Consider the following 18,816-nt stretch of genomic DNA (forward strand, 5'->3'; position numbering starts at 1 on the left):
ACAGCAAATAGTAAAAAATCACAGTTTCTCAACGCGCAAGGTGATATCTTAAATGTCTGGTTTTTATCAGTCCAAAGATATTCAATCAATATGATATAAAACTATGTCATTTTTCATGCAAAAATGGCAGGAAAATGCTGTTTTCAGCCTCTTAAATATGGACTTTTATTTAGTTTTATTTTGATCGACTTCTCACTCTTTCAAATCTAAGGAGGGCATGAATGCAGAAGCTGCTGCTCCCTTTTGATTCAACCTGAGATCCAGCGAACATTAAGTGCCAGCTCTTTGTTGCATCATCCACTGAGGTCAGTTCCAGTCTGGCTCAGGCTGACAGACGTGCGAGCTCTAGTAAGTATAATTGTCCACACATTTACATTAGAGTCTGGTGCGGTGGCGTGTCTTGGCAGTGACCTTGGCCCGGATCATACAGCTGGCTTCAGTGACACCTTTTTCAAAGGAGCCTCCTTTCTCTACACCCTTAAAGACACAGGGGGAAAATAAAAACGTGCAGGCCAATAAAAATAAGCACCTGGAAGACAAAGCCATGTTTGAAACAAAATGCTCTGCACTGTCAGCACTTTCTTCAGCTTTGAGACATTCCACATAAAAGAAATCGCCTCTTGAAAGAAAAAAAAAAAAAAACCTTTGAATTTTTTAACCTCCATCAAGAGTGAAGGCTCGGGGGATGTTGTATCTTTTCCACAGGGGCTATCAGAAACTAACAAGTCGAGTCAGGAGGGGGCTGAAACTAAAGAGGGTGAAGAGAAGGAAGACGGTGTCTGCGTTAAATATTGGAGAGAAGGGAAGGGTGGGGTCTGGTTGTGGTCAAAAGGGGAAAAGGGGAGGGGGAGTCACCAAAACCCCAAACCTCAGGCATGTGTGGGTGAGACGATGGGAGTATAGGAGGAAGGGGGAGGAAGGGGGAGGCGTTGCCCACATCTGAGGCGGCATCGCTGGGGGGCCCGGGCAGCTGAAGTCTGGCCGTGTGCCCCCGCACAGCTCAGTCTGAGCCGCTGCAGGCCGGGGGATGTCGGGAGGGAGAGAGGGAGAGAAGGAGAGAGGGAGAGAAGGAGAGAGGGAGGGAGGGGTGCTGTACATTCAAAGAGCCGGCACAATGACTGCTCCCTCTGCTGTGGTCTCGCTTCAAAGGCCTCCGCCGCCACTCATATTCACCGTCAGCCGAGAGAGGAGAGGAGCAGGAAAAGGAGGAGTAAAAAAAGAAAAAAAAAGAGGGAAGTAGAGAGGCAGAAAAAGAGTGAAAGAGGAGCTGGAGTTGAGGTTTTGCCTCATTTTAACAATGGCCAGACCGGAGCGGAGTAAAATAAAAATAAACAGCGCTTCCTTCAGCTCCTCCGTCCTCTTCCTGCCTGTGCCCTCGTGTTACCTGGGGGCCTTTCATTCAGAGATAAGCATCTCACGAGGGGGATCGTTTTATAAGGTCATATATCTCCGCCTCTTCCGAAAAACGGGCTGCAGTGCCTCAAGGAGCCACGGGGGTGAGGTTTAGAGGAGCCAGAAAGAGAGAGAGAGAGAGAGAGGAAGTGGAGAAGACATCACAAAAAGCCAAGAGACTGGACCCTCATACTGTTACTGCAGCTGGCCAAACCACAACACAATAGGCCCGTGACTCAATCAAAACAAATTTCAAGCCCCAGTCTAAACAATGGGAGCACTATAGCTGCTTTTTCTCACATGTAAACAAAGACCTTCAAGAGGTTCATACCCCCCTTGAAGTGTCACATAAGGTTGCGAGGCCAGAATAAAACAACCGTGTCAGTGCAGAAAGATTTGTACTTCTAAGCTAAAACCACATACTTAAATTACATGGAGTCTGACGTAGTGCCACCCTCTGGAAGTCCGTACACTAAGTGCTGAGAGGGTCATTTTTCTTCACAGAGTGGGCTTTGTGGAGGTCAGAGGGAGTGAGAGAACGTTTCCGATTCTTTTTCCTACCCACTGAAACATTAGCCGGGGCGTCGCTCTGATTTATACCCAAATCTCTTTCTCCTCCACCTCCCACTCATAACTATTTTTCATCTTTTTTTTTCTTGTATGTGTGTGAAAAAGTACGGTTTTAAAAACATCCTCTCATCTCCTGCGCGAAAGCTCAAAGCGAGACCCAGAGTCAGTTTTGCAATCCGGATTCCTTCCCCAATTATCCCAGGTCACTAATAAGGCGGGGTGTGGAGGCACTGGGCTGTGCCGCAGTGGCCTAGAGGCTCGGTGCCAAATTGAAACGACTCGGGAAATAGAAGCAGACGCTGAATCTTGCCTAATTGCAGTCGGAGTGTGTGGCTGGCTGCTCAGATGTGGATGTGTGTGTGTGTGTGTGTGTGTGTGTGTGTGTGTGTGTGTGAAAGAGAGAAATATGCAGAGAGTGATGAGGGTCTGAGAGAGAGAAGATGAGAGGCAACAAATAAAAAAAGGGAGAGAAAAGGGGAAATAAATGGGGGATGGAGAGACTGAAGGATGAGTGGCAGTTGAGAGAGATTGGGTAAACTCAGAACTCGAGAGAATGAGGGATTTTCTTCTGGCCCTTTTCTTCTCCCCCCCACACTCACGCCCTCATCTCTCCTTTTTCTCCCTCCTCGCTCATCAAAGTCTTCTGACAGCTGACTTCTGGCTGCACACATCAGAGAGAGGGAACAGAGCCGGGGCACGACTGAGACAGAGAGCGAGGGAGAGAGAGAGAGTGGCCACCAAAGCTCCGGCTTCAACAACACTTTTGTTTTATGTTTCTGGACCGGGACATGTGGTTAGAAGTGACCCTCCACGCACTTACCAGCAGGGGTGTCATGATTCCCTGAGTCCACGATTTATACTCTATTTTAGGGTCACAACTTGATCCAGTTTTTGATTTAAACTTTTTTTCCCCAGCACTCACAGCTATGCCCGTTAGACTGTGGCTTAAGTCTTCTTTCCTGATACACGTCATTTCATATCTCGAAAACGATATACAGTCATGGTAAAAAATGATTAGACCGCCCTTTTTCTTCAATTTCTTGTTCATTTTAATGTCTGGTACCACTAAAGGTACATTTGTTTGGACAAATATAATGATAACAACAAAAATAAATTCCTTGATTTAAGAGCTGATATCTAGCCATTTTCCATGGTTTCGTGATAATAACCAAAATCATTATCAAGAAAACCATGGCAATATGAATCATCATATGGCCCAGTGCTATCTTAGTCTATCCACTTTGATTTGTTAAGATCAACAGATCATTGGTTTTATGCCCTGACTGTTATTTACATTTTTAAATTCTTCTTTAAAAAGATTCACAATTTTGAAGCTTTCGATTACAATAACTGAAATTAAAAGCCTTTATCAATCGATTTCTCAAATTAGAATGGAAATTGTGACACCCCTACCCACCAGACTGAAATCATTGTACAAGAGCATCAAGATAAGCTGCCTTGTGATTAAAAAATACAACCCCTTACACATCATTTGGGCAAACTGGCTTGTAAAGACGTCCATTTTACTTGTCAACAAAGGAGCATCTTCATAAGAGTCTGGGAAAGATGACTCACATGCACTTTTATGGCACTTTGCAAGTGTTTGCAACTCCCAGGCCCTCTCTCACCACATTAAAAAGACCTTTGTTAACAGTGTCTCCCCCCTGTGAAAAAAATGTGCAGTGGCTGAAATGGGAGAAAGCCTCAAGGCCACGTATGTGTCTCGGCCAGATAACTATCTCAAAAGGGCTGTGAATCAGCGGGCTTAGTCAGACAAAAGGCTAACAGCATGAGAGGAAGCAAGAAAGAGAAACTGAATAAAGAAGGGTGCGGAAAGAGTGAGGAAAGGAGGAGTAAGGCTGTGTAAGAAAAAGGGGGCTGGGGCAGCGAGTGACGAGGGGAAGAGACGGAAACCCTAATTTCACATTGTCAGAGTAATGACTTCTCAGAGTGCTGTTCCACTGTGGTGAGAGCCAGCTGTGTGGCGGGCCCAGTGTTTGACATGCTAAAGATAACAAAGAGAACCAACGTCAAGCTATAAAACACTGCTCCGCTACTCAACTCCTGGTTTTTGGCTTCAGGCAGAAAAACTCAGCGCAAGCCATAAAATATGTTAATATGAAATCGTATTAAGACAATTTTCCCTTCATAAAATCTACCTAGACTGGAGCTTTTCACTTGCTGAATATTCCTTATTATGACTGCACAAGAAGCAGTGCTATAAATAAAATCTAAGGGAGCAAATGTTCACTGTGTTTGAACCATCACACAGAAAGGTGAGTCTTCAAAATTAACTCATTAACAAATTTCCTTTTAGATTTTTCATTTGGAGGAGAGACAGATGGGGTAGAGGCTACGGCAGATGAAAAGAAATAGACAAACGAGTTCATTTAAAGATGTTTTTTGGCGTCTACACCAAGCTAACCTCAATCCAGCTCTTTGGGATCTGCATAAATTGAGGGCTTGGGGAGTTGTGGCAGTATCCTTGGTATTATGCATATTAGTTTAAGGCTGTCACTGAGAATCAGCAAGGGTGTCCATCCCGCTGCGGCTAGGCGCTGCTAATTATTGGATCAGAGATAAAGTGCTTTTTAGCGCTCGCTCTCTCTGTGCTTTGAAAACTGTCCGTGGCGAGAGAAAAAAAAGGGGGAAAGAAAAGCAGCACAATTTTGGGTTCAGAGAGAGCCACCAGGTCAGGAATCGATCAAGTGGAAAACCTTTGTCTGGTTGGGGTGATTTCGACGTAAGACCAGATTTGTCACATCTGCCCGGCTTTTTCTGCCGCCGAAAGGAAGCGGAACAACAGGATGCTACCAGACTCACTGGGGGGGAAGGGGGGGGGGATGCAAAGCAAAAAGATCCAGAGAGAGACTAAAAATAGAGGTGCCTTTGCCACATATAGAGAACATTAATCCTTCTTTCGACAAAGAAAAAGAAAGGTGGCAGTTCAGTGAGGGTTTGACATGTCATCTGATTCAATATATCTCAGCATATCATTCATATGTTAAAGAAAAAGGAGGAGAAAAAAAACGACTACGGAGTGCCTTTGTTATGAAGGCATTATATACACCCTGAAACCCCAGATAGCATGAAATCTTATTAAGGTATAGCATCTCATTAAGTTCCTGCCAAACAAGCTGCTGAATCCTGCTCTGCTTCACAAAGATGCAGAGAGAGACAACACATGTAGTCCATATGGGGCTGAGCTGACGTCTCCAGCAGCAGAAAAAAAAATGTTCAGAACGAGTGAAACTGTTTTCAGATGTATTATTTAGCCCATGTTTAGAAAACACTGAGTGGATGAGCTGTCTGATTTATTAAGCCATATTTTTCAACCTTTTTTTTTATTTGGACATTTTCCACAATGCATGATGGAAGAAAAATAAGCCACAAACTGCTGACAGAACATCTGACCTTTAATCCAACCGGTGCTTTACCACAAAATGTTGGATTGACCGGTTCGACATACACACACATGCGCGTTAGCACACACACAAACACAGAGAAAATCCAATGGCTATTGTGTTGAGGCCATTGAGAAAACTCCACACACAAAGCACAATCCCTCTTCAGGCCTTAACACCACCGACACAATGACTATGGCGAGGTTAGGGTGGACCTTTTCAGGATTAGTCTGTGAGTACATACTCTCAAGTCAGTGTTTAGCAGTTTAAAAAAAGACTTTGACATATATTGAACTGATCAGACAGTGAGGGGATAGAGGGTTTGTCTTACCATATTCTCAGATGTACGCCGTTTTCATTCTCTGGCCTGTACCTGCAGAAAATTGCATCTTTTTTAAAAATTTTGATGTATTTGGACGGCATGAATATTTACCATCCATCTGGCCTGCACAGTGTACAGACCGAAATAAATACTGACATTTTACTTAAAGGGATAGTTTGAATTTTTGTTTAGCGTGATGGCGGATGACACGCCACCCTTTAGAGAAGCAGGCAGGAGTACCAGCATGGAAGCTAAGCAATGAACTGCTGTGGACGGGGCAGCAGCAAAATGTATTTTAGTCAACTAAAATAAAATGATCAGTTAAAGTGTGCACTGTATTTAGCATAATATTTTCACCGCTTTACCTTGTCATTGGGAATCCCTGATTAGCTTTACGCTGAAACTTTCCTTTCATGCTCTCGTCAAAGCCACCAGAGTCCATTGACAAAAATAGTCATTTTACCTCACAGAAAAAGTGAATTGCTGGTCTACCGCTGCCTCGATCGGTATGTTTGTTTGTGGAATTGCTTGGCTTTGGTGTTTTCAAAGAGTTCTTTTGGATTTGCTTTAGTCGCACAATAACACAAACAGACTAACTGATTGAGGCAGCGGTGGACAAGCCACTCCCATGTTCTGACAGGTAAAATGACAGGAAATGAATGTGTTTGTCCATGGAGTCTGGTGGCTTTGACGAGAGCGTGGGCTTCAGTCCTCTGTTGGAAAGGGCTGTTTGATGGCAAAGTAGAGCAGTGACAATATTCTAAATATAGATAACACTTAAACTGATTTTTTTTTTTTTCAGGTGACTGAACTAAATTTTGCTGCTGCCCCCGTCCACAGCAGTACATTGCTTAGCTTCTATGCCATCCCCTGTAGAAAAAATACACTGACTAGGGATAAATACCTCAATACAGCCCCACTTCTAAAATTCCAAACTATCCCTTTAAGATGTAATTCTCAATGGATTACAGTTGCAGTGCTGAGAGGAGGCTCATAAGCGCAGCTAAACAAGGTCAGCAGAAAGACACACTGTAGTGCAGCAGGCAAACAAATAGTGCAAAGCCCGGAGTCGGTAAGTAGTCGTATAGAATGGACAGACTAATCCCAAAGTAGGTGTAATTTTTAAAGATGGGGATGAGAGAGAGGCAAGGGACAAATGGATGGTGGGATGTATACAAAGAAAGTTTAGGAGGAAAGTAAAGGCATGTGCCTTCTGCACAGAGTCAAGCCAGTCTAGTGAAGCCAGAGTGAGGATAGTAGGTGACATTAGTTTGGTTAGTGTATAACTTTACTTGGCAGTTTTATAAACGTTTGTCCTGGTCTACTGAGGATTAGTTGGTTTTTTTATAGCTGAACACAGTGTGCATGAGTAAAAATGTAGCAGCATACAGTAAAAGATGATGTGTGGTCTATGGAAAGATGGTGTAACTCACAACTTCAAAATGCAACAGACCAAATATAAAAGAGGGAACTGGAGGGCTGGTGCTTACCTGGGGCTGATTCCTGCATCTTCTCCCTCTTCCGCTTCTTCTTCTTTCCCTAAAAAATATACAGAGGAACACATAAAGTGTGGCTCCAGCACTCACGCTCACTAGACCACTCTGATATCCTGCTGCTGACTGCCATGTTCACTCATCCCCTGCTGGGCATCCAACCAGCATCCCCTGGACTCCGGACTCCACTGCAAACTGCCGCGCTGAGCGGGACCGACCAACCAAAAAGTCTGAGCTGATGGCTAAGTGCGCTCTACCTGCTTTCAGCTGCTTTTAAATGACTTACTTTCTATCATTTTTTGGGGCTTTTATTGAGTTGTGGCCATCTAAAGCAAACAGAAGCAGATTGTGACCAGTCTGTGTCATATTTCCACTGCCTTTGAAGTCCCTCTAATGACAAATATTAACATGAAGTGCAATTAAAAATGCTCACTGTAATTAGGCTAGTCTAGCTCAATGACTGTGAAGAGCGCCACTCTTCTTTCAGCGAGGTGGTGGGAGTGTGTAAGGATTTATAGCTTATGCTAAATCCCCAGGGGGGAGAGTATAGGTATAGATAGCAGCGTAGAGTCGTTCTACTCAAATATGAGCAGCACTTTGGTTTCCTGCTGCAAAGTCTGCTAATCCACTTATTCATGAGCTAATCTGCCTTCTACTGCTGCGGCAGACAGGGAAGAAGACAGACTAAGTGAGAGTGGGTGAGAGAAAGGATGAGAGAGGGGGTACACAGCAAAACTATGAATGCTGCACGCTCTCCATGCCAGTGCGCTACCTATTTTGGGTGTTTCCAGGCATGATGTGCTGCCTGTGTACAGCTGAGGATTTTGTTTGTGGGAGGGGTCGCAGAATAGCGCTCTAAGGGATACAAAATTTACTTGTAAGAAATGTTTTGCGTTAAACATACCGTTTCCCTTTATCTCTCCGGTATGCCAAGTAGAAAGCCATTCCTCTACTTTTTTCCCCAACCAACCCGTCAAATATGTTTGTACTAACAAAGCTGGAAATTAAATAGGAACTGGGCTGACTGTCACTAGCTGATGTTGTGTATCTTTAACTGGGAGCAGAGCTGTGAAACTGTCTCCCCCCTCAGCGAGGCATTTTGGCAGTGGAGCAGTGGAGGCAGAAGCAGGGGGGATGCTGTCGGTGTCCGAGGGGAGGCAGATAAACACCACAAAGCACTTTGGTGGTGGAGTGAATGTGAGTGCCGGAGCCACACTTTTAATAAAGGCTGGTGCTCTCTCTCTCACAAATTCATACACGCCACATACTCGGAGACAGATCTGACAACTTCCAAGCGAATACACAGACACATATGCACACTGTGATATACACCGAAAAACAGACTGCATCTTAAATCCAGCTGAACCTCCCACATTCACAAACAAAATGGGCAGCTCGGGGAGCAAAGGTTGCTGCTGCTGAATGCTGCATGTACAATCCAGCCGCCTCAACTCAGTCTAACAGGTGCTTTTTACATCCAAAGCTCCATGCTGATATGGAACATCAAAGACTAGCATAACCATTACCAGGCAGTTTTCACTCACTGTGGCAATAATAATGTCCACGATACTACAATCCATTTTACTGGGTGATGGTAATATGATCGCAGTGTTATGAATTACACATTAGGCTGAAACAAAGGGTCCACAAATGGACCCCATTAGCATGGAGCTGACTAGTGTGAATTAGGGTGTGCGTCAGTATTGTGTTTCATTTAACCCTCTGAATCCCTAAAACCTGCCGGCGGGGTTTTTAAAGCATGTTTTTCTATAAAAATGACACCTTTTATCATGCATTTGTTTATCATGCATTATCATTGGAGCATCAACTATGTGACGGTTCTTGAACAAATCATGTAACACAAACACTTCTGTCAGTAAAAGGAACAAAATCTGAGCTTAAAATAGTCATATTTCATGCTCGTTTAAAATTTTGCCAAAAATTCACCATTTTCCATAACCAGATTCTGTAAAAAACATTAAATTCTGCACTCCAAAGGGCAAATACGACAACATGTCTGACTCCGCTGAGACCAACAGTCGCAATCCAAAAAAATCAGCAAACTCTTGAACTGCAGGCTGTTTACACAGAGCAGAGAGGAGGAGACAGCTGAGGTTGTATGAAGAGGTTGTAAAACTATAAATAGTTCAATATGTATAGCATGTGGAGCCCCTGTTTAATATTAGTAACACTTGTGGGCACTTGGAAAAATTTTATCCCAATAATTGTGAAATGAATTTTCTTTTTTATGATTTATGACTGTGTTATACTGGACATATGACTTTTGGTTCTCACTACTTCTAAAATGTGACAGAAAAAAAAAAAAAAGACGCCCTCACAGCTTGGGGTTCAGAGGATTAACCATTTAAAGAACTAGTCATGCAACATTGACACAAACAAACATAAATCAACACACACACACGCACGCGCACCTCTGCCAATCTGTTCTGTTGATACTTACATAATTGTCTCGAGCGGACCAGCCTGGGTAGAGCTGCATGTGGAGCTGCCGTTCCTTGCGGGCTAACTCATAATACTTAGCTTGCTCTTCCCGAGATAAAGCATGCCACTGTTTCAGTACAAAGGAGATTAGGGAGGGAAAAAATAGCATACAGTCAATTACTGGCATGCACTTGCATGTTCCCTGCATAGAGAAGTGTGCTGGTGTTTTGGTAAAAAAGAAAAAAAAATCTTCTTTTCAACTTCCAAACGTTTGGTGTAGAAAAAAAAGGGGGGATAAAAGAGAGAGAAAGGAGAAGGGGGACACATGATGAAGAGATTAACATGCACAAGAGTCAGAGGGAGGGAGAGAAGAGAAGAGAAGGAAAAAAAAACTTTGATTTCATATCAAAACACTGGTTCCAATTTAGCAGCGCTTTTTATTCAAACTATGTCAGCGAGCAATTACCCTATGCAGGCCACAAACTAGGCTTTGCTGTGGCTGGCTGCCTCAACCGCTAGGCCTATTCGTTAAGGCTTTTAACATGGCTCTGTGGTTCCACTCTTTTCCCAATCCTCAAAAGGAACAAATTTTGTCATTTCCAACCATGCCATTATCCAGGCATATTTTATTAAAGCCAATTTGATTAAATGTCAGTTAGATAGGCAGTCTGTATCTGTGCTGCTGAGAGGGAAGGGAAGTAATTGGCTGGGGCAATCATTATGACAATAATCACAACTAGTTCATAAAAGACTGTATGTTAATAGAGAGAGCAATCTTTTTCAAACTAATTGGGAAGTTAAAGGAAGTCAGTCCGTGCAGAGCCACAGCTCGAACTGTGATCTGGTGATTTAACTCAATCGACAAAGATAAACTGCAGTGACAGAGAGGTGGTGCATCAGGGTACACAAACTATTTGACTTACCCTTCGTCCCAGGATCTGATTGATGGCAGCGCTCTCCTTCAGCGTGCACTCGGCGACCACATTCGCACGCATTTCTTTCATGTAGAGCATGAAGGCGTTTAGCGGCTTCTTGATGTGCGGTCTTTTGGGCTCCTGCTCCTTTCTCTGTTCGTGCTGGGATTTCCTGTAAAGAAAAAAACAACAACAACATGGATGGAGGTAGTGAAGAAGAAGAAGAAGAAAGGGGGAAACAAAGTAGTTAGAAAATGAGAGAATGAAAGCACCAGAGGAGGGAAACTGTGGTGCCGCAGTGGCGACAAAAGCAAGCGAGGGTCTGGTTGCTCTCAGCCAATAGTGAGGCAGCGTGAGAGGGGTTGCCACGCCATGGGCCCCGGCCTCTTTAATCATGTGCAGTTGCACAGTCGCAGCCCTTCATGCGGAGAGATTACTTCACCAGTAATGGCAACCAAACCTTCTCGTCCGCAGCACATTGGCAATCGCTTAAAACCAAATGCTCACACTCAAAGACACTCTGCTCCCACTTCTGGCTTACTTTCTAACAACCTTTTTGATACTAGTACAGTCTTGGTACGGGGATGGCCATGAATAATGGAAATATCAGTGATAACCACTTCAGGGTGCTCACAGCACTTCCCACTGCACACACTGGGGATGTGAATTCAGTTCATCCGAGCACTAATCTAGGACCTGTATCTGTTGCTGGCTAAGTGTGTTGTGATCCCTGAGGCCAAATGAAGCATAGGCCTGTTATCAGTACAGCACGGGCCCTCACTGCTTATCTGCTCACATCAAGGGAATGAGAACAAGGCTCTGACAGAGGGTTTGTTGAGCAATGGCCTACTGTAGTGGTGGAAGTGCACAAATACCTGGAAGTATGTTGTCTCAGAAAACTAAGCATAGGAGCAGACTTTTTCTTTTTTTTTTTTTTACGTGTGTGTGAGAGTGTTTCATGAAGGTATTTTGTGTTTGCAGGACTCACATGTGCATGATGTCTGTTTCATGCGGAGGCTCGTGTTTGACCTGTGGGTTGACGATGGCCGGGTGGGGGATCCCTGTGGCGTGGGGACCTGGGGGGCCGGGCACCATGTGGTGTGAGAACCTGCAATAACAGCAGACAGCAGGCTTTGATTCATTAAATAGGACGAAGAAGGACAGAAGAAGGGAAAGGGTCCCCTAAATGTGTGAAAAGTGCACACTAGCAACAGTGTACACAAACAAGGAAATAAATAAAGACACACAAGTGTTTTTGGTTGATGTGGAGGGCCCAATATTAAAGATTACATTTCAGCCGACATGGTCTTCACTGGCTGTAGTAGCTTGTGTGTGCAGGTTTTTATTTATTTATTTATAGCACTGATTTCATCAACCATTTTCCTGCAATATTACATTACAGTACTGTATTAATGGTCTGTTATTTTGATAATTGATTCTTGGATTTGAGTAATCCTTTAAGGAAAAAAACAAAACTCTTTCACTCCAGTTTTTCAATCCTCAAGTGTTTTTATATCAGAATTGTGGGCATTTTTTCATGAGGTTGCCAAAAAATAGCAAGGATGAAATTTGTGATAATGCATTGAAATAAAGTTAACTAAGAACGTAGGACAATAGGTGCACAATTGTTCTGTATGCTTTCATAGGTCAAATTGTCATTTAAGTTGTTCAACAGGAAGAGAATATGAGGATTAAATGTGAATATTTTTGTGTTTCTTTACTTCTCTATGACAGTAAACTGAATATATTTCAGTTGTGTACAAATCAAGACGTTTAAGAAAGCCATCTTTGGCTTAGGGAAACACTGATGAACATTATTTACCATTTTCTGACATTTTAGCAAGCAAAAAATGAATCAATTAATCCAGCTTGATAATGACAATAACAGCTTGGAGCAGCCCTAAAGTACAGGGTCACAAGGAGATACTTCTTTATAACATAGGATCAGAATTTGAAGGATGCGTACGACTGGTTTCTATTAGTTTTTCTGTTTGTTTTGCACTCTGCTATTGTGGTTCCAAAGATTTAAGAAACTTTAGTCATCGATAAAGTTGGGAACTGCAAGTTTCCATGAGTTGTGCATCAGTTTGCCTTCTCGCTGCACTTCAAGAACCATGAAGATCAGGCAAAATAAAAAGGGAACTGACAGAGAAACTCACTGTGGTCTTCAATATTTACCAAAAAAAATAAAAATCTGTCAATTTTCAGAACTGCTTTGAATATCAATTTCTGCAAAACATGAGGAAATCTTTAGACATGCTATTATTTCTTGGTCACCGACTCAAACTCTTTGAGACTCTTCTTCTGAAATAATAAAAAGTAGATTTTATTTCTTGTCATCAGTCCATCAGCGGGTCCATAATGTCTGTGTCGCCATTTTTCTATTTCGTTCGACACCCGCTTCAACTGTTGCTGGTTTTTACAAACGTTTGTTATGGAAACAAAGATTCTTGTGGAGCATGAAATGTATTGATCAGCAATGTTTAGTACTGCAAACACAATCAAGGAGGAGGAAAAGTAGGTAAAAGTTCCTAAATTAGAATATAATACACCCGAAGTACTCAGATTTAAGGAGAAGTGAAGAAGAAGGAGACTGTCTTAGCTCCAACTGTCGCCTGATCCTGCACCTTACATCTGGCTTCACTCAGTGTTTGCCTAAAGCTCTGTCTTTACAAACATCACGCTGACAGAGAAAGAGATACTGATGAAGAAGAAAGAGGCTAAGATGTGTTGAGAGCAGAAAAAAAAGTTGTGACAAGGATGCAGTCAAAAAAAGAAGACAGAGAAGACACTAAAAAAAGTACTTCACAAACACGAAGTGACACTCGGAGAGAGAGGAGTGCTTCCGGGAAGCTTTGATGGGGGTTAAGCAGCCATATGGTTATGCAGGGGCATGTATGCGGTGATGTGTTTGACATGTGCTGGGCACACAGAGGAGCGGTGTGGCTGAAGCCGCAGCAGCAACAGCAGGAAGAGCCAGAGGCAGACCTCCCTGTGTAGGCTGCTGCTGCATTCCTCCTTTCAGCACACAGTGTCAGTGTGCATCTGATGTGAAGAGACGGGATGGTAATTGCTCCTTGTTTACATGAATCAACTGTGCATGCTTTTGCTTTTGTCTGTCTGACTCACCATCCCAGCGGTGGCGTGATCTGTCCGACTCCTCCAGGAGACAGGGAGTAGAAGTTGGGCATGTCTGGTCCAGGGTGATGCCTGGGCATTCCTAGACACAACAACAATACACAACTGTTAGAAAGTATTCAGGCTAACTTTTTTACTCGTGTATCTGCATCTGTGGTGGAATGTAACCAAGTACAGTCACGGAAAAAATATTACATCACCCCTTTTCTTCAGTTTCTTGTTCATTTTAATGTCTGGTACAACTAAAGGTATTTTTTTTAGGACAAATATAATGATAACAACAAAAGTAGCTCATAAGAGTTTAATTTGAGAACTGATATCCAGAAATTATCCATGGTTTTCTTGATAATAATCAAAATCATTAACAATAAAACCTTGGAAAATGGCTAGATACCAGCTCTTAAATTAAACTCTTATGAGCTATTTTTGTTGTTATCATTATATTTGTCCAAACAAGTGTACCTTTAGTTGTAGCAGGCATTAAATGAACAAGAAAGCAAGGAGAAAACAAAGGTGGTCTAATAATTTTTTCTATGACTGTAAATTTACTCAAGTACTGTACTTTACATACAACTTGATTCTGAGACCAATGCATTTTGACTTGAACATTTAAATAGTGTAAATAGTGTAAAGAAGAAATTGTGATATCAAAGACCGTATACAAACAGAAAGTGCAGAAAGTTAGTCAACTGAATGCTTTCTCAGGTTTTGTTTACGTATTCTTTAATTAGACACTTTCTAATCTGCGTTGATTAGAATGTATCAGAGAAATCCAACTTCCGCTTTTTTCTTTTTTTAATCATGTATGGCATTATAACTGTGTTATAGACCACAAAAAATCTTTGAGTTGTTCACACTTCTAGCCATGATTGCGCTGATTCTGTAGAACTGCAGGACTTTTATAAAGCAGCGAAATACAAAGCCACAGTGAGTAAAATGTAAAAAAAGAGCAAAAAGTGTCCTGAAATTGGATTTGCCAATTGTGTACTGTAATATTATGGACTAGAGTTAAGATTTTTATTTTATTTTAAATCTATTACTCTGTCATAATTCACTAAAAGTCAAGGACAGTGCACATGTCGGGGCCTGAACACGTTTCTTGACCTCAAATTACCAACCAGTTAGAAAAGGATCATATTTTTTTCTGCTTAGCTCAAGTCATTCCACTGTGTTTCAGTGTCTTTAAGCTGGTTAATTGAGGCTTCCTCTTTGTGGCAGAGGCTGCAGCTTTCCCTGTAGACACGGGATTGCTTTGGACTAACTGTCGGTGGATCTTCAGGACTAAGCTCCTCCATCTCCAGCTCTCCTGCTCCTACTGGTTTTCAAGGTCGAGGGGTCCTTTTTTTGTGTGGGAAGACTTAACTGTGAACGTGGCTGTAAAATGACTAACCAAAAAAAAATCTTATCTTCTTGTTTGACACCTATTTGTTTGTCCTTTTGGATCAGAGGGAGTGAAAAGACGATTGAAAGTGTGTTGATATCAGAAAATACTGTTCATACAAGTGCAGTGAGCCAACATGTGTGCTCAAACACACACACACACAAAGAAAAGAGGGCAAATGCCTCCAGATTAGCACCATCTTCTAATCCCTGCTGGAGCCAGCCTTTTCTCCCCGTCTCTATCTTCTCTCTTCTTCTTTCTCTCTCCAGGCTGTGGTCTGAAGGGGCCTCCCTCCTCGGAGAGGCAGGGCGAGCGGGGGGCTTATATCTCCAAAGCCAATGTTGCAACGCCGGATTCATAGCACGCATAGCACTACCCCCTGCCAACTAATCCACCACCTAACACTCCTGAGGGCCCTCCTGAGGGCAGAAGGGAAGGAGGCAAGGGGTGAGGCGGTGAGGGAGGCGGAGAGAGCCCCAGCGTGTTAACCTTGTCACTCACACCCCCGAGGTGCCTAATTACTCACTCCCCTATTCACACGTTCCCACTGACGCCCAACACTTGCATTTCCTCTCAACGCAAGCAACACTAACATGCTTCTCATTGTAAAACCGGGAATAATCTATATTCAAATTAGCGTTCCCATGTTTTATTTCCTTTTTTCTTTGAAACAGTACACATATAAGGTTTAACTGTAAAATGTTCAAAGCCCTCCCTCCGCTCGACCTTCCATCCTGCGTAGCGGCCCTGTGCATATTAGAGCTCATAATGAGAAAATCCATGATTGTTTTTCATAATTAACGAGCAGATCAAAGTCTGAGCGCACTAAGGAAAGTCGATATGAGAGAGCGAGAGCAAGAGCGGGAGAGAGAGAGAGAGAGAGGGGGACAGCTAGAAAGAGAATAAGAGAGACTTCGTTTTAAGCATCTTCAGCTTAGCTCGACTGGTATACACACATGAATATGCCTAGGGAAATCATTTGCAGCTAATTCTGCAACTGGATCGCTTGGACATGGATTTCTGTTGGGCTGCGAGTGCAAAGATCAAATATAGTTACAAAAAAAAAAAAGACCTCCAGGGGTCTTTTCTGCTCTTCAGTGTTTGTAAGAAACTTAGTGGATCTCTATGGACCGGCATGAGCAGAAAATAGAGAGAATTACTTCATATATTGTACGACATGACAACAAATTTTTAAAATCTAATGCGTGCATGTGCGCACAGTGTAGTTATGCTCAATTTCGTGTCAACACAATTCTTTCATGCTTCCTTTAGAAAAAGATTCAACAAAAATGTGTCTGATGCATGATTCCTCTGACATATGTGGAGCACAGTCTCTTTATATGTCTCTCTCCCTTCATCTCACTACGCTGTGTACTCTTGTGCTCAGTTCTACATTGTTATTTATAGCAGGTCCCTCAGAACCTCCCAGCCTCATCATCATCTTCATCATCGCCTACATCCTGTCTGATCCCTCTCCTCCTTTTCAACTGGCAGCCGCAGGAGAAGAAAGCCAGGAGAAGAGAGAAGGTGCGGGACAAAACTATGGCGGGGCCCACGTTTTTTTTTTTTTTTTGGCATTCGTGAGAAGCTGCCAAAGTCTCCAGCTGCGCAGGGCTGAGGGGCTCGTCCAAACTGCTGAGGAGCTCCGCTGCAGCTGTCAGAGCCGGAGCTTGATGTTGTTAGTGAGAGGCAGAGGGTGCAGAGGGAGAGGGCAGCAGAGCTCAGCGCGCTGTCCCACAGGCTGCTTCAAATGAGTTCATGAGAAGAGCTGATAGAAAGGATGACTTTGCTGTGACACTTTTTTTGGTTGTGCGTCTCTATTGATTCCTGACAGTTTTGGCACAAAGGGATGTTAAAAAAAAACTTTCAAAAAAAAAAAGAACTCAGGTGTTTGTTCAGTTTAATTCAAACTGAGATTTTGAGTAAAATCGTTAAATGTGAATCTGCACAGAATGAATAAGGGCTACAGTAACAGCATCACCCTGTTTGTGTGATGCATAATGTCGCATTACCACTGCGTCGACTCAATGTTTCTTGGTTTCAAGCAAAACACCTGAAACACCTTTTTTATACCTTAGTCCAAGTTTCAAGTAATTGGGGGTAACATCCTGCACAAACTTGCCATTTTTAAACCATAAAGCTACCTTTAATAGAGAGCGAAATTTATTTATCCACTGGACCCAGATTTTTTTTTTTAATGGAAGCCCTAAAAAACATGCCATACATTCAACGTGTAGGTGTTTAGGTGAGTGTTGCAATGAAGATTTTGAGTAAAATCTTTAAATCTGAATCTGCACAGAATGAATAAGGGCTACAGTAACAGTATAGCCCTGTTTGTGTGATGCATAATGTCGCATTTCCACTGCGTCGACTCAATGTTTCTTGGTTTCAAGTAGCAAAACACCTGATATTTTTTTATACCTCAGTCCAAGTTTCAAGTAATTGGAGGTAACATCCTGCACAAACTTGCCATTTTTAAACCATAAAGCTACCTTTAATAGAGAGCGAAATTTATTTATCCACTGGACCCAGATTTTTTTTTTTTTAAATGGAAGCCCTAAAAAACATGCCATACATTCAACGTGTAGGTGTTTAGGTGAGTGTTGCAATGAAGATTTTGAGTAAAATCGTTAAATGTGAATCTGCACAGAATGAATAAGGGCTACAGTAACAGTGTCACCCTGTTTGTGTGATGCATAATGTCGCATTTCCACTGCGTCGACTCAATGTTTCTTGGTTTCAAGTAGCAAAACACCTGATATTTTTTTATACCTCAGTCCAAGTTTCAAGTAATTGGAGGTAACATCCTGCACAAACTTGCCATTTTTAAACCATAAAGCTACCTTTAATAGAGAGCGAAATTTATTTATCCACTGGACCCAGATTTTTTTTTTAAGCCCTAAAAAACATGCCATACATTCAACGTGTAGGTGTTCAGGTGAGTGTTGCAATGAAGATGATGTCACAGCAATTTTACACTGTATTGCTGTGACCATCAGCTGAGAACCCTGCCTAGACTCAGAGGTTCTATCTGCAGTGGAAAATAAAATGGAGAAAGTAAGTGACCCGGAAGTGAGTCGGGGTCGAGCTGAACCATGCAACAGAAATGAAAGATTTAAATCTTCTGATTGACGATTCAAATAAAAAATGTAACAATTCATCAGAACAATCAATCATTTACAAAGTTGCTCTGCAGCTACACAGTTGTGTCATGTTTGCTTGGTCTCTACCTTGTTTGTTGACGTCCTGGGGGTGAGGACCAGAATGGGATCCTGGGGCGAAGTGCTCGTCACTGTACGTGATCAGTGGGGTGAGTGGGTGGACTGCATGGGACGGCTGCACCACGGGGACTTTGTTGGACTGTTGGGAAAAATACAGCAAGATTTAGAGACAACATGAAAGAGGGATGACATAAGAAATGAACTTCAGCTGCATTTTTTCATGAGCAATATGTCCCTGTTCCCTGCCACATGATGTGGGGACTGGTACGGCGTATGTAGTGCGGGTGGTCTGCCTCCCTGTTGAAGTGACTGAAGCTTAATAGTATGGCGAAGAAGAAAAAATAGTAGCTATTCCTTCAATTTCTTCTCTTTTAGTAGTCTAAACCCAGCACCTCAAAACTTTGTTTAGCCTAGGTCAGCATGATCGAAAACCCTGTTCCCTGAAGGAAGGGAGAAAAACAAGTCAAAGAGGTGCACGGGCATGTTTGAGACAGCAAAAGGGAGAAACAGAGCGAATAGGAGCGAGCGAGCGATAGAGG

At 42.7% G+C, this 18,816-nt stretch overlaps 1 protein-coding gene across 5 annotated transcripts in view; it reads right to left on the reverse strand.

Annotated features, from left to right (window-relative positions):
- Nucleotides 1–18,816, reverse strand: part of lef1 (lymphoid enhancer-binding factor 1) — a 51,933-nt gene that overhangs the window by 6,742 nt on the left and 26,375 nt on the right. Inside the window, exons 4-10 of one of the 5 annotated variants that reach the window (XM_059341584.1) lie at nucleotides 18,287–18,416; nucleotides 13,667–13,757; nucleotides 11,526–11,645; nucleotides 10,547–10,709; nucleotides 9,643–9,750; nucleotides 7,179–7,221; nucleotides 5,698–5,739 (exon numbers count right to left, since the gene is read on the reverse strand). In XM_059341584.1, the coding sequence (XP_059197567.1) occupies nucleotides 5,705–5,739; nucleotides 7,179–7,221; nucleotides 9,643–9,750; nucleotides 10,547–10,709; nucleotides 11,526–11,645; nucleotides 13,667–13,757; nucleotides 18,287–18,416 (690 nt within the window). In that variant the 3' untranslated portion in view covers nucleotides 5,698–5,704. Of the gene's footprint in view, nucleotides 1–5,697; nucleotides 5,740–7,178; nucleotides 7,228–9,642; nucleotides 9,751–10,546; nucleotides 10,710–11,525; nucleotides 11,646–13,666; nucleotides 13,758–18,286; nucleotides 18,417–18,816 lie in introns of all 5 variants that reach the window. The other 4 variants (XM_059341577.1, XM_059341570.1, XM_059341562.1 and 1 more) reach the window with 4 other exon arrangements.

This window comes from Centropristis striata, chromosome 1 (assembly GCF_030273125.1).
Source record: "Centropristis striata isolate RG_2023a ecotype Rhode Island chromosome 1, C.striata_1.0, whole genome shotgun sequence".
NCBI lineage: Eukaryota > Metazoa > Chordata > Actinopteri > Perciformes > Serranidae > Centropristis > Centropristis striata.